Source organism: Lutjanus erythropterus, chromosome 2 (assembly GCF_056507025.1).
Source record: "Lutjanus erythropterus isolate fLutEry1 chromosome 2, fLutEry1.hap2, whole genome shotgun sequence".
Classification (NCBI taxonomy): Eukaryota; Metazoa; Chordata; class Actinopteri; order Lutjaniformes; family Lutjanidae; genus Lutjanus; species Lutjanus erythropterus.
In genome coordinates, this window is record NC_139318.1 from 25,281,780 (window position 1) to 25,296,036 (window position 14,257).

General features: G+C 42.3%; 2 protein-coding genes across 2 annotated transcripts; both read left to right on the plus strand.

Moving 5' to 3' along the window:
• The first annotated feature begins 664 nt into the window (after window positions 1-664).
• LOC146331699 (proline-rich transmembrane protein 3) lies at window positions 665-5,008 on the plus strand. Its single transcript, XM_084744975.1, has 2 exons — window positions 665-1,823; window positions 2,897-5,008. Exons 1-2 carry the CDS (start codon window positions 1,322-1,324, stop codon window positions 4,561-4,563), a joined length of 2,169 nt encoding a protein of 722 aa, XP_084601101.1. The 5' UTR covers window positions 665-1,321; the 3' UTR covers window positions 4,564-5,008.
• A 2,030-nt stretch (window positions 5,009-7,038) lies between these two features.
• LOC146331700 (uncharacterized) lies at window positions 7,039-13,555 on the plus strand. Its single transcript, XM_084743089.1, is given in 8 exon segments — window positions 7,039-7,263; window positions 8,561-8,680; window positions 8,761-8,879; window positions 9,741-9,891; window positions 9,977-10,098; window positions 10,172-10,685; window positions 10,971-13,228; window positions 13,230-13,555. Coding segments are annotated over 8 exon segments (3,606 nt in total). The 5' UTR covers window positions 7,039-7,040; the 3' UTR covers window positions 13,329-13,555.
• Window positions 13,556-14,257: the final 702 nt, after the last annotated feature.

The window sequence follows — 14,257 nt, forward strand, 5'->3', positions numbered from 1 at the left end:
TGAAACAAGTGTTAACAGTCAGTGCAAAATTCAGTGCATGTTTTAAAGACTGCAAATAGGCTTGCACATAAAACTTTTACAATCTTTTTTTATGTAAAATTTCTCTACTCAGGTCACAAGACATTAAACTTTTGATTTATGTTCTGTGCAGAGTTTAAATCAACAAATAGAAATAATGTTCATTTATCATCTAAACACACCTGAGGTTGCATTTAGGAAATCAGGTCACCTGTGAGAAATATTCATTTCATGCTGAAAATAATATCATTATACATAAAACCTCTGTTCTATTTTGGTCATTTTAGTAATTTATGATCCACAGTTTTTCATATTGTGTACTTTGCCTATCAGTTGAAGTGGCAGCTTGACATTTGTGACCCTAAGGTCACAGACAGATCAGACTGGCTCATGCTGTGCCATGTTTCTGCCAAGCTGTTTCGTATTTTTGCTGGGACAAGCCATCCACAGTTGCAGTGTGCAAACTCTCTGGATTACACAGGGGAATTTTTGTCCTTTATAGGACAGTTTGAATGCGAGATTAATTATCTTGCAAGCTGCATGACTCTTTACCTCTACCCAACCACTAAAGTCTTTCTACTATCAATTCTTTCACAATTAGACAAAATAGGGGTGGGGGAAATAATCAGTTCATAGATGCATTTCAGTTCTTTTTTGAAAGGTTATAAACCAATGCAGAAAAGTCAGTAATCAGAAATTTAAAGTCCAATGCTTGACATAATAACTTTAACAATTTAATTAGATGGGGCTGTACAATGCTTATGGCTTTAGTGTAACAGACGTAAAACATACATTGAGTTCATGTTCCAAACTAGGCTTCTTGAGTTTTGTGAGGACGGCTAAGCATGAACCACTGCAGATGGATACAATCCAACAGTACAATCCATCATGATGCATCGATGATTATTTTATAACTGCATTAATTCCCTCTGAATCGGAATTTAATCAAACTGAATCAAATTGAATCATGAATTACAAAAAGATTGCCGCCTCTATCCATTTGTGTGTTTATACACTGCAATATGTAATTTTAACAACTGCTTGAACTATTGATGACCATCGAGGAACTGTTTTTGGAAAATGACTTTTGGTATAAACATGGATACAGTACATTGGACATCGCTTATGCAATTGTCAATATTTTTTTGTTCTTTTCCTTGACAAATATACTAAACTAAACTAAACTAAACTATAGCCAATGTCAGTCTGATGTGCAAACCTCAAAATATTTTCATTAAGATGTGGAAATGTTTTTCTTTGTTGTTCTTTCTTTGTTATTCTAGATCTTGGGATTTCAACAAAAATGTGGCGTTCATCTTTACTCGTCATTACTCTGACCATGTCTCTGTCTTCACTTGGAAGCTTGATTCAAACCTCACGTTCTCTGGAAAAATCTGATTCAGTCCGACTGACCCGAAGCACAAGCAGAAACAACAACGTCCCGGACAGCTTGTCCAGTAAAGTAATTGTCCAATCAGGCAGCAGCAGTGACTCTGTGGAGGGCAGTGGACAGATTGTCAACAGTACGGCAACACAAAAAATCATCAATCAGACTGTCTTTCCAAAGGAGCCTGAGCGAGCTGGCAATGAAAAGCGTTCTGGGTCTGGAATCACATTAACTACAACACCAGCACTTACTCCACACCACTCAGGGGCTCACGACCAAGGAGCTGACAGAGCCAATACATCAATTAGAGGATACACTCACTCCAGTGTGCACATTAACTTGGAGAAAGCACTCAGCCACAGAACAGCTGAGGAACAAGAGAGTCATACATCCAAAGTTAATGATGATTTTCTGGATGGTAAGTGAACGTGATAGTTAATTGAAGTCAAAACATATGTCATAGATATCTATAATAAATGTTCTTTAAAGTCCAGATGAAACAACATTTCAAGTATCAAGCTAATTGGTTCCCAAATGGTGTGCTGAAACACACTGATGTGTTAGGAGGCAAGTCCAGGTGTGTGTTGGGATTCTGTGACAACCATACCAACCATTATTATTCAACATACAACTAATAATAATAATAATTCATTATACTTATATAGCGCTTTTTAGGCTATTTTGCATGGATATGAATACAGGTATGCCTAGAGATTTTGGCTCGCCCTTTGGTGTGTCTTGGGTGCAAAAAGTTTGAAAAACACTGATCTAACTTCTAGCTTCCATATAGACCCTTTTATGGTTTGTAAACAATGATAGAGCTGAGCATGCATTTTGGCAACAGAAGTACGGTGGACCACAACAGTTTGGCAATGAGCTGCTGCAAACATGATCAGTTTTGATCGTGCCCTTAGACTGGTGGACACATTTAATAGCTTGCAGCCATGCGCACAACCGATTGCTCTGAAATGGTCGTGATCCTGTTGGAATTCTGAAAGATTTTAGTTGACCAGTGGAATATTAATTCTGACATATCATATATGCAACAAACATACATTTAGGTGATTTGGGTGCTGGCAAAATGTTTATTTCAACATTTGAAGCTTGATAACTTGTCAGGATGACTGGGTTAAAAAGCTACTTCTGCTGCCAAAATGTGTGCACAGCTTTTCAATGACGTTGGCTATACAAGTGTCTATTGTACCTTTACACTGTTTGATGAGACTGCTCTAGATAGACAGGAAATAGGGGAGAGAGGGGAGGAACACACATCTACGCCACAGAATCCTAATAAGTTTTCTTTAAGTGGATATGAAGATAAAATCTTACAAAATAAAAATATTGCTAGTTCTTAATCTGTGGGTCCTCACAATCTAATGTATTATGAACATACTCTCCATTAGCTACAATGTCACCCGTGAATTATCTTGCATCAAAAATGCATGAGTTTTCCTCTTTCTCCTCCTCTCTGTCTCTCAGGTCTGTCTTCAGGTGTGGACAGCCCTAAACTTCACATCCAAAATGTGTTTACTTCCATGATGAACCAGAACCAGTCAGGACCTGGAGATCCCTGTGTGCTCGGTCTTAGTCCTTGTGTTGTTCTTCCAAACTTTAATGGCACCAATCTGCTCTGGGAAGACATGAGGCGCACGCTGGCATTTGCCTGGGAACTACACGTCTTTGGATCCGCCAGCCTTTTCATACTGCTGGCAGTCCTGGCAGTGTTGGGGATGGCTGGTGCCTGCACGCTTCCTCATCCCGTCTGTGAAGCCCTAATACTGGCAAACAGCCTCCTGATCCTAAGTGGTACTCTGCGTGGTGTCCTCCTTCTACTTGATCCTTATGGTACCCGTCAGATCCTGTCTCGTGCCACTCTGGCAGCGCTCCATAATGTTCCCCTGCAGCTCTTTCTGTGGGCACAGGTTGCCCTTACTCTGGTCACATTCAGAGGGTTGAATTTATTGCTTCTCCCACTAAAGCTGCAGAACCCATGGGTGGTTGGAGTACTGGCTATATCACATTGCACTCCATTACTTGTAGCAGACTTTTTCTCTCCAATTTTATCCCCTGCCATTCCTCTGTTGCTACAGACCCTCTCCCTCTGCTGGGGCCTCCCGTTCTGCATGGGAATCATCCCGAAGGCTTGTTCACATTTACATCCCTTCCTCAGGTCGTCTATACCTCAGTGGGTTCCCTCACAGAGGATTGAGAAGCGTGCAAAGCAGGTAACAGCGGTGTGCGCCTTCCTCGGGGTTCTCTGCTGCAGCCTGCAGATGTACAGTATCCTCTGGCTTTATGGCTTACTGGGGAACTGGAGGCGTTTTGGTTGGGGCTGGTGGCTCAGTCAGTTTTGGGCCAGAATTCTTGAGTTAGCTTGGGGATTCTCTTTGCTCGTCCTGGGATCCTGGATCTTCTGGATGCCATCCAGAGGTCATTCAAGAGGTGATCTAGGACAGAGCAGAAGTGATTTGTCTAAAGGGGTGGAGGAGAAAAGCATGTGGGGTAATGTCTTGGCCAGCATATGGAGAGGGCCCCTAAGAAAATCAGAGAAATCATGGGAGGACCTGATGCCAAGGAACTGGGCAAAGTACAACCTGTCTAAAACAGGTTTCATCAACAATGTAATGTGTCCGTATGATGATCCACCATCAGCCATTATACCAGAGTACAAGCCTGATCCTGTTAGCAACAGCAGCTCTGACTCTCAGGCTGCAGTTCTGTGGCAAAAAGTTGGGGAACGTGAATGTGTTCTTTCACTTATAGAATTCGACATGCGGCCACCATCTCCGATTAACCTCAGACGCAGCATTGACTATGCCCTTCATCATGGACAGCTTGTATCAGGAGGTCTGTTCACACCTCCACCTCTCTCATGGACTCACTCTCTGGGCACAGACACCACTGACAGGGATGGTGGTACAACCACATTCCCTCCGGCTTATGCTGGCTACGGCTGGATGTTGGATACGGAGTCTATTTCTCCATCTCTGGATCATTTCCAAGCCAAAGAGCCGATACAGTCACCCAGTGCTACTTCAGATTATAGTGGTGGTGATGGGTCTGTAGCGACATCACATCACGAAGAACAACTAAATTCAGCGGGCTCAGCAGGGATGCAGCATCACGACTGGTCTGATGATGATGTCACAGACCTCTAAATGGTCTACTAACTTGAGTGCTGCAGGAATGAGTCATAAAACTCAGAAATGAGTTAGCATTTTTACACCTCTGGTTCCCTCCTCTTGTAGTCAGTGGGTTTTTTGAAGGGGTTTTAGATGCTTGAAATAAAGTCTGTGTTTAACAAGATAAGGAATTTTCATGTATTGTTCTGTGACATAAAATACATCAGTAAACACCCCACTCATAAATGTAGAAGGTTGTTTGTGTCCTATAAAAGGCTGTTGTTAACGAGTGCTGAAATGAAACTAGGGGACAGGTTGTTGGTGACATCAAACGTCACTATGTCACCTACTTACAAGTCTGGCGTTGCAGTTATTTTTATACTCGCACCCTTGCAAACTATTCCAACTCAAACTTTCAAACTAGTTCTATCAATTTATAGCGTGTAGAATCAAATTACAATTTGGAAGCTTAGTAACGGTGACACTAAAAATCATACGACTGTGATGTAGTTAATTTATATCCTGACATAAATTTTGTATTTAAAAAATCATAAAAGCGGTGTTCATTTGTGAAGATAATTGGAACAAACCATATTAGCATCATTAACTTTTGTTTGCCACAAACTTATTTTCTGCAATAAAACAAAATTCAGTGAAACGATCCCAGTGGCATTTTGTGAAAGGAATCAAGGAAAGGACTCATCCCTGCAGCACTCAGTTCTCCGTCATCTAGCCTTTATGAAATGGCAAAATCATGAAATGTGGACAGTAATGGCCCCTTCACACATAAGTGTATTAAGGGGAGTGGTTGTGAATTTGGATTCTTTTTTCTTGTCAGGTTTAACTTTGGTGGCCAGGTCTTAATATTGGTGAGAGCCATGGCTTCATCTACATAAAAGCTACTTTACTTGTTTATATAAACTTGAAAGTAATTAAATTACAAATATTCAGCATAAGACCCCACAGAGAAGTCAGATTCACACAAAAATCCTTGTTATTTTGTAAAACACTTATAGTTTGGAAAAGATAAGTGTGTAGCCAATTTATTGATCTATTTGTTGCAATTTGAATTGAGCTGGGTCTTCGTAATGTTTTAATTTATGTGTGATTTCAAGTGATTATTATGAGCATTTGAGTTTTATATTCATTTATATGCCAGTCTTATTTGTGTTTGCAGGATAGACCACTTTTCAACGAGGAAGTATAAAATTCATATCATCTGAATCATCACCTCTCTGCTTCAAATTACTGTTGAAACTTCACTGGTTAAAAGTCATGTGAGCGTTTGTTTAGCTTATCTTTGATAATATGTGAAGCTGAACTATTTCCCTTGTAAAATATTAATGATTGATTGTTTTCTTAATGTTATTTGTAAATAAAGACGCTGCATATGAATCATCTGTAACTTTGATGACGGATCTGCAGAAATGTTGCATTTAACCATTAGAAATGAAGCTGGACTCTATTTATGGATTGATTCTTATGGCTTTATATGTAGCAAAGCTTGCAAAGCACAGATGCATTTATATTGTTTTACTGATGTTTGATTTGTCCTTTATACCAACATTATTCATATCAATTGAACTGAAATGTTTTTTTTTAAAGTGACTGACTAGCTGAGTTTAAGAGGAATGCAAAATATGGATTTTGATACCCATAAACATATACTGTATACAGCGGACAGAGCATTGGATCATATGTCAGTGTCGCTGCCATATTGAAACAGTCAGGACATGTTTTACCCATACATTAAAACATTAAAACTTTATTGAGCATTGTGCCTACGAATTCAAATTAAATACTTAGACATAATTTGTCACATCAGGTAATATTATCTGCTATATTTTAATTTACAGCTGCATTTTTTTTCATTATCAATTAATACAGATTATTTTCATAATCAATCAGTTACTTGTTTAGTCTAAGGAATGTTAAAAGGCAGAGCCGATACTGACGTCTTCACATTACTTATTTTGTCCAACCAACAGTCCAAAACCCAAAGACTCTTCATTAACTATCATAGATGAACAAGAAAAGCAGTAAATCCTCACATTTAAGAAGGTGGAACCAGCAAACAGAATGTCCAGAATGTCCTTAGCATTGATCTCAGCTGTCTATCCAGATTACCTGTTGAAACAGGTTCACACAGACATCAGCCTTTGTCAAGATAAGAAAGGTGACTCTTCATGACGACTCTGAAAAGCAACTATTATCTCATTCTGATATGTTTAGAAAACCTATTGTCTTATTTTCTCTAAATTAACATGCAGTTACTCTACGTGCAGCTACATGCAGTTCTTTCATTTCCCTTATACCAACTACTCCTTCAGTGGAAGCTTGGTCACCTGTCTGTCCAGCAAACAGGTGTTTTACCAAACTGGCCTCTGATTGGTTAATCAATTAAGTAGCACTGAACGCTATATGTATGGCTGATCGACACAGTGAGTGTTTTGGTCATTATCTCAGCAACTGTTTTGCAGACACACGCGCCTAACCGGATCATCGGAGCTGTGATGCCTTGGAAAAATTACATATTATGTCTCGTGTTGGCGGCGACTCTAACGTCTTTGCAGCTCTGTGACGGACACGCTGTTGATTCAGAGGCTGCTGTGCAGAGGCCTTCATCATCAGGCCGCGTTCACTTCAGGAGTGTGAATAATGAATCTGTGGCTCCAACACGACACGGTTCACTCTCCTTCAGATTTGACGAACACGGTGAACAAAAAACGACTCCTGGTAAGTTAAATACCCGCTCACATCTCTGATAATGAAATAATCAAATGATCCACGGATTTTACCACTGTGACTTGTCTAGTGCATATGATTTACAATTAAAGTGAGGCTACAATATATGAGAGATCAGTCGTATAAACCGTTCCTAATTTGCATGATGCATGGTTTGTAGTTTCTTGTCCAACGACGGTAATGCATTTTAAATGAATATGGCACATTGGCCATTACAACAAGACAGAATATACCCCTCCTCCCCTTATTTCAAGGCTAAGGTACAGGATTTAATTAATCTATCTGCTAAGGTTTCCCAGATCAAAATTTAATAGTATATTTAGGCTAAAGTAATTCATATTCTAACATCTAAATAAACCAGGACCATATTTTATTCATTGGCTAGTCTATATATTTCAGGTATGTGCTTCTATGGCTGCTCCTGTTGATTGCTGGAATATCATAATCATGTATGTTTTACTGGATATGTTAAATGTTATGCTAAATGTTCTTGAATACTGTTTGCATGAAAACAAAATGAGGACAAGAATCCCTTTTACTTCATGATCATGTCGGCAACATCAGAGCTGATCAGAGATAGAAATAACACTAGAAATAAATGTTTGTGCTGCATATGAGAAATAAGGTACCACCTGCAAACCACAACCCTTCCCTCTTTACACATCTGAAAACATGATTAAGAGTGAGCCTATGATCCTCAAATGTGTTTTGTGCTTGGTTATTATAGTTTGAAAAGTCAGATTAATCCATGAATCCCAATATTTGTCCCTTAAGACCTGAACAACTGGAAGCTTCCCATATGTTTATGCTTCTTGACTATTAGCAATAAAAGCTAATGTAACTCAGTTAATACTATTTGTGCATTTAGACTACTTTAAATTACTATACTATAAGGTTTATTCATTAAAAAACTGCAAGAATGGGGGTATCTGATTTCTGAAACATTTCTGTTAAAAATAATTCTTGCTTAAGTGACTTTGTATTTAAAGACAATGTCATCTACTAGCATTGCACATGTGGACACATGCAAACCACAAGCATGCAGGTGATAGAAGATGCATTCAATCCCACTGAGTACCCTGGGACTTCATATATAGCAATATGACCCTCTACAAAATGTGTATTATGTCGCTGACGTGGTCATAGGCTGACCACAACACACACAATATTGATCTAAAGCAGTCAAACTGGTAAAATTCCTACCGTATCATGACAGGAGCTGTCTTGCAGCTGATGGTGTGTTTTGAATTCCTAAATCAACAAATTGAATTTGTCCCTGTGTTTCCAGTGTTGCACAATTTGATGGATGCAAAACTGAAGCGCATGGATCCATCAGTGCAATGTAGTGACAACCTGATGACTCTGAAGGTCAATGGGGTCCGAACTCCTCACTTTCTCGTGGATAGTGGTAGGTTCCATATCAGGAGTTTTGATTTTTGGCCAACACACATTACAGAGTTTAAACTTTTTTTCTTTAATGTCAAACAGGCGAAGGACCTCTTACTCCTTTGTCTCAAATGCCTTCTAAATGTGGCTTCTCTGTGAAGAGGTCCCGTAGAGATGTGCACTTTGCTGTACCTTACCAGGGCTGCCACGTTACCCAGCAGGTGGGGTTAATTTCCATTTATCTGACAGTTTACATGCACACTCATTTTCCACCATCATTCAGAACATAACAATATTTTGGGACATACTTACATACATTCAGACATAATGTTTGGATATGCTGAATTAGGCGCTATTCTGAATGTAGGATTTCCAATTAAAACATGGGATATGTCTATATCCAGGTTTTAGAAACTTTCTTTGGACATGTATACAGTGCAACTTAATGTGGGTTTCAATTTATTTTTTTCCACAGTTTGTGACATGGCCTCTTGTCTGTTGGCTGACTGTTGATTGGTTTGTTTACAATGCACAGAGCTGACGGCAAACAGTTTGCCTGACTGGGGTAGGGAAGGAATGCATAAATGAAAAACCCACATTTTGGCTGAAAGCAGAAACACGACTACTTTTAAATTTTATGAAAGACTTGGGTATCAAAAGGTTTTTGATTTGTGCAAATATTGAAATGCCAACCTTTTCAAGAACATGGTTGAATTAATCAAAGGGGGAGGCTGTGTTCAGACATGGCTGCTACCAGGGGGAAAAACCTATAGTGGAGGTGAGCTATTTTGATGCAGAGAGGCAAAATAGCTCAGTAGTGGCATATAAAGGAATACTGGAATATTCATTTTGATTAGTTTTGTAAACAGCTAAGCTGGAATATTGTCTTTTTTGGAATAATGGCAAAAGCTGAATATTATGTGCATGTAAATGTAGTCACTGATGTTTTTAAAATGGTTGCAAATGTGCATATATGTAAATCAATGAACTTAATTATGTTTTGAAAAGTGTTGCCTTCAGTCTTCAGCTGGGCCTTAACTTGAACATAATTGTGCTCTTCTCTCCACCGTTTTACACTGCAGGGTGGCGATTATGTCTTACCCTTGCGTTTATGGGGGTCACCACTATCCATGTCTTGCCCAGTTGTCTCACCACCACCCTCTGTTTCCTGCTTCCCATCTGGGATGGTGGTGAACATAAGTGGTATTACAGCAAATGCACTCAAAGTTAAGGGTAGGTGACTTCACATTTTGACATTTTCCTAGCTCTAGAAAATGGCTTCAGTTTAATTTCTCATCTGATATTAAAACTTCATCAGTGTCTGGCAAGTGGAAGCCTCTTCCATCAGTTTGTAGCAGTTGTGGAATTGCTGTTGAAGTGGTCTCTGGAGGACTGACACTCACTGCACCCTACAACAGAGGCTTGTGTGTGGAGATCAAGGTATGGTGGGCCCTCTTGTGGTTAAAGCTTAAGTGTGCACATGCTTTGGATTTACTCGGTGTGTCTCTTGCAGGATGAACAGTATTTACTCTCTCTTCTGTTGGCGGATGTTGAGGTTTTAGCCACATGCCCTTCACTACCGGACAGTAAGCCTACTACCACCACCACCACAACAACCACCCCACCCAATGATGGTGGCAAAGTCCTGCTGTATCCTCAGATCCCGCAGTTCCCAATGTTTCCTCAATACCCAGTGTTTCCTGCCCCCACCACAGCTACAGTGCCACCACAACATCCACAGATTCCCTCAGGTACAGCTACAGACTCTAAAGAAGTGTCTGCACCCCAGAGGCCTGTGTTTCCATTCATGCCACAGTTCCCAGTGTTTCCCCAGTACCCAGTATTTCCTGGGCCTGCTCCTCCAGCCCAGACTCCTGCCCCTACTAAAACTACAGTGGCACCACAACGTCCACAGCTTCCTTCAGGTGCAGACATGGACTCTGAAGAAGCACCTGCAGCTCAGCGCCCCATATTTCCATTCATGCCACAGTTCCCAGTGTTTCCCCAGTACCCAGTATTTCCTGGGCCTACTCCTCCAGCCCAGACTCCTGCCCCTACTAAAACTATGGTGGCACCACAACGTCCACAGCTTCCTTCAGGTGCAGACATGGACTCTGAAGAAGCACCTGCAGCTCAGCGCCCCATGTTTCCATTCATGCCACAGTTCCCACAGTTCCTTCAGTTCCCATACTTCCCTCCATTTCCTACACCTGTACCACCAACACAACCTACTTCCAAGGAAAATACTGCAGCTCCTCCAGCCAAACAACCTCCGATGCCACAGTTCCCACAGTTCCCTGCATTTCCCACATCTGTACCCCCAACACAACCTACTTCCAGGAAAAATACTGCAGCTCCTCCGGCCCAAGAACCTCAGGTGCCGCAGTTCCCACAGTTCCCCCAGTTCCCTCAGTTCCCATACTTCCCTCCATTTCCCACACCTGAACCACCAACACAACCTACTTCCAAGGAAAATACTGCAGCTCCTCCGGCCCAAGAACCTCAGGTGCCGCAGTTCCCACAGTTCCCCCAGTTCCCTCAGTTCCCATACTTCCCTCCATTTCCCACACCTGTACCACCAACACAACCTACTTCCAAGGAAAATACTGCAGCTCCTCCAGCCCAACAACCTCTGATGCCACAGTTCTCACAGTTTCCACAGTTCCGTCCATTTCCCACATCTGTACCCCCAACACAACCTACTTCCAGGAAAAATACAGCAGCTCCTCCGGCCCAAGAACCTCAGGTGCCGAAGTTCCCACAGTTCCCCCAGTTCCCTCAGTTCCCATACTTCCCTCCATTTCCCACACCTTTACCACCAACACAACCTACTTCCAAGGAAAATACTGCAGCTCCTCCGGCCCAAGAGCCTCAAGTCCCAGAGTTCCCACAGTTCCCTCAGTTCCCACAGTTCCCTCAGTTTCCCACACCTGTACGCCCAACACAACCTACTTCGAATAAAAATACAGCAGCTCCTCCGGCCCAAGAACCTCAGATGTCACAGTTCCCCCAGTTCCCCCAGTTCCCTCAGTTCCCATACTTCCCTCCATTTCCCACACCTGTACCACCAACACAACCTACTTCCAAGGAAAACACTGCAGCTCCTCCGGCCCAAGAACCTCAATTCCCAGAGTTCCCTCAGTTCCCACAGTTCCCTCAGTTTCCCACACCTGTACCCCCAACACAACCTACTTCGAATAAAAATACAGCAGCTCCTCCGGCCCAAGAACCTCAGATGCCGCAGTTCCCCCAGTTCCCTCAGTTCCCATACTTCCCTCCATTTCCCACACCTGTACCACCAACACAACCTACTTCCAAGGAAAACACTGCAGCTCCTCCGGCCCAAGAACCTCAATTCCCACAGTTCCTTCAGTTCCCACAGTTCCCTCAGTTTCCCACACCTGTACGCCCAACACAACCTACTTCGAATAAAAATACAGCAGCTCCTCCGGCCCAAGAACCTCAGATGTCACAGTTCCCCCAGTTCCCCCAGTTCCCTCAGTTCCCATACTTCCCTCCATTTCCCACACGTGTACCACCAACACAACCTACTTCCAAGGAAAACACTGCAGCTCCTCCGGCTCAAGAACCTCAAGTCCCAGAGTTCCCACAGTTCCCTCAGTTCCCACAGTTTCCACAGTTTCCCACACCTGTACCATCAACACAACCTTCTTCGAATAAAAATACAGCAGCTCCTCCGGCCCAAGAACCTCAGATGCCGCAGTTCCCCCAGTTCCCCCAGTTCCCATACTTCCCTCCATTTCCCACACCTGTACCATCAACACAACCTACTTCGAATAAAAATACAGCAGCTCCTCCGGCCCAAGAACCTCAGATGCCGCAGTTCCCACAGTTCCCCCAGTTCCCATACTTCCCTCCATTTCCCACACCTGTACCACCAACACAACCTACTTCCAAGGAAAACACTGCAGCTCCTCCGGCCCAAGAACCTCAATTCCCAGAGTTCCCCCAGTTCCCTCAGTTCCCATACTTCCCTCCATTTCCCACACCTGTACCACCAACACAACCTACTTCCAAGGAAAATACTGCAGCTCCTCCGGCCCAAGAACCTCAGTTCCCAGAGTTCCCTCAGTTCCCACAGTTCCCTCAGTTCCCACAGTTCCCTCAGTTTCCCACACCTGTACCATCAACACAACCTCCTTCCAAGAAAAATACTGCAGCTCCTCCGGCCCAAGAACCTCAGAATCTACAGTTCCCTCAGTTCCCTCAGTTCCCTCAGTTTCCCACACCTGTCCCCACTGCTAAGCATGACGAGAAGCCTCATGTTCCCCAGCAGCCACTGTTTCCAGTGATGCCTCAATATACTTTCCCACCATTCCCTAAACTTCCACTGCCTCCTTTAGAAACTTTTCTGGACCCCCAGCAGATAATTGAGCAGCAGCCCAGATCGCGTATTGTGTATCCTCGGACCTACCAGATCCCTGTGCTGTATCCTCCCCCCAAGTATCCTCCTAAAAAACAAAATACTTAAACCGCTGCTCCTGCCACTACCTCAACAACCAGTGCAGCTACCACCCTGAAGCCTGCTGCTCAAAAGCCATTTTATTACCCCACACCCTTACATACCATCATATTATGTTCCTCAGCAGCCAGTATTTCCTGATTCTCCACCCATGTCTCCTGCAAACCCAGCTCCATCTGAGGTTTGAAGCTATCAGGGCTCTACTGATGGTCACCCCCAAACATCCCGATCTCAGCTACATGCGTTGGAATTAACGTCACAGATTTGGTCAGCAAAGCTCTAACAAACTCTCAAAGGACCTGCTCCTGCTAAAGAGAAATTGACTAAATGTTAAAGGCAAGAGGCAGCTGAGAAAGAAGGTTTTCAAAATGTAAATTTTCTAAAGGAAAATAAAGTGCAAGGTTAGCCTCACAATTACTGTTTGGACTTGTTTTCTTTGTTTGAGGTAATGATGGTTGGTGACATTCAGCTGTAGCCTGGATTTTAAAATCACAGGTTGGGAATCAGTGCCCATCCTGTTTTCTTGTTTGTCTCCGTTTTAATTAAAAGTCCATAGTGTAGGATTTGGTGGCATCTAATTGTCAGCTTGCAGGCTGCCGACACCTCGTACCTCGTCTCTCCTTTCTCTTCCAGGCATGTAAGCGAGACTACAGTGGCCACAAAACTCATGCAAAATGTGGAAGGCTGTATCTAGAGCAATTGTTTGGTTTGCCTGTTCTGGGCTACTGTAGAAACATGGCAGTGCAACATGGTGGCCTCCAAGGAAGAGGATTATATACTAAAGGCAACATACATGCTTATAAATACGTTTATTTCTTAACATATTGTGCCAATAAATTGCACACTGCACCTTGAATATATGAGTCTGGTAAAGTTCATTCCTTATTTATTTATTTATTTATTTATTTATTTATTTATTTTTTAAGCCTAAATGTCATTTCCCAGGATGCCATTTCTAGTGCTGCAGCTAACACTCATTTCCATTATTGACCGACCTGCCAGTTATTTTCTTGATTAATTGTTTGGGATTTTTCAATAGTTTGACATTTTGTGTAGAGCAGAGTCTGAGGTGACCTCTTCAAATTGTTTTGTGTGACCAAAACCCAAAGATATCAG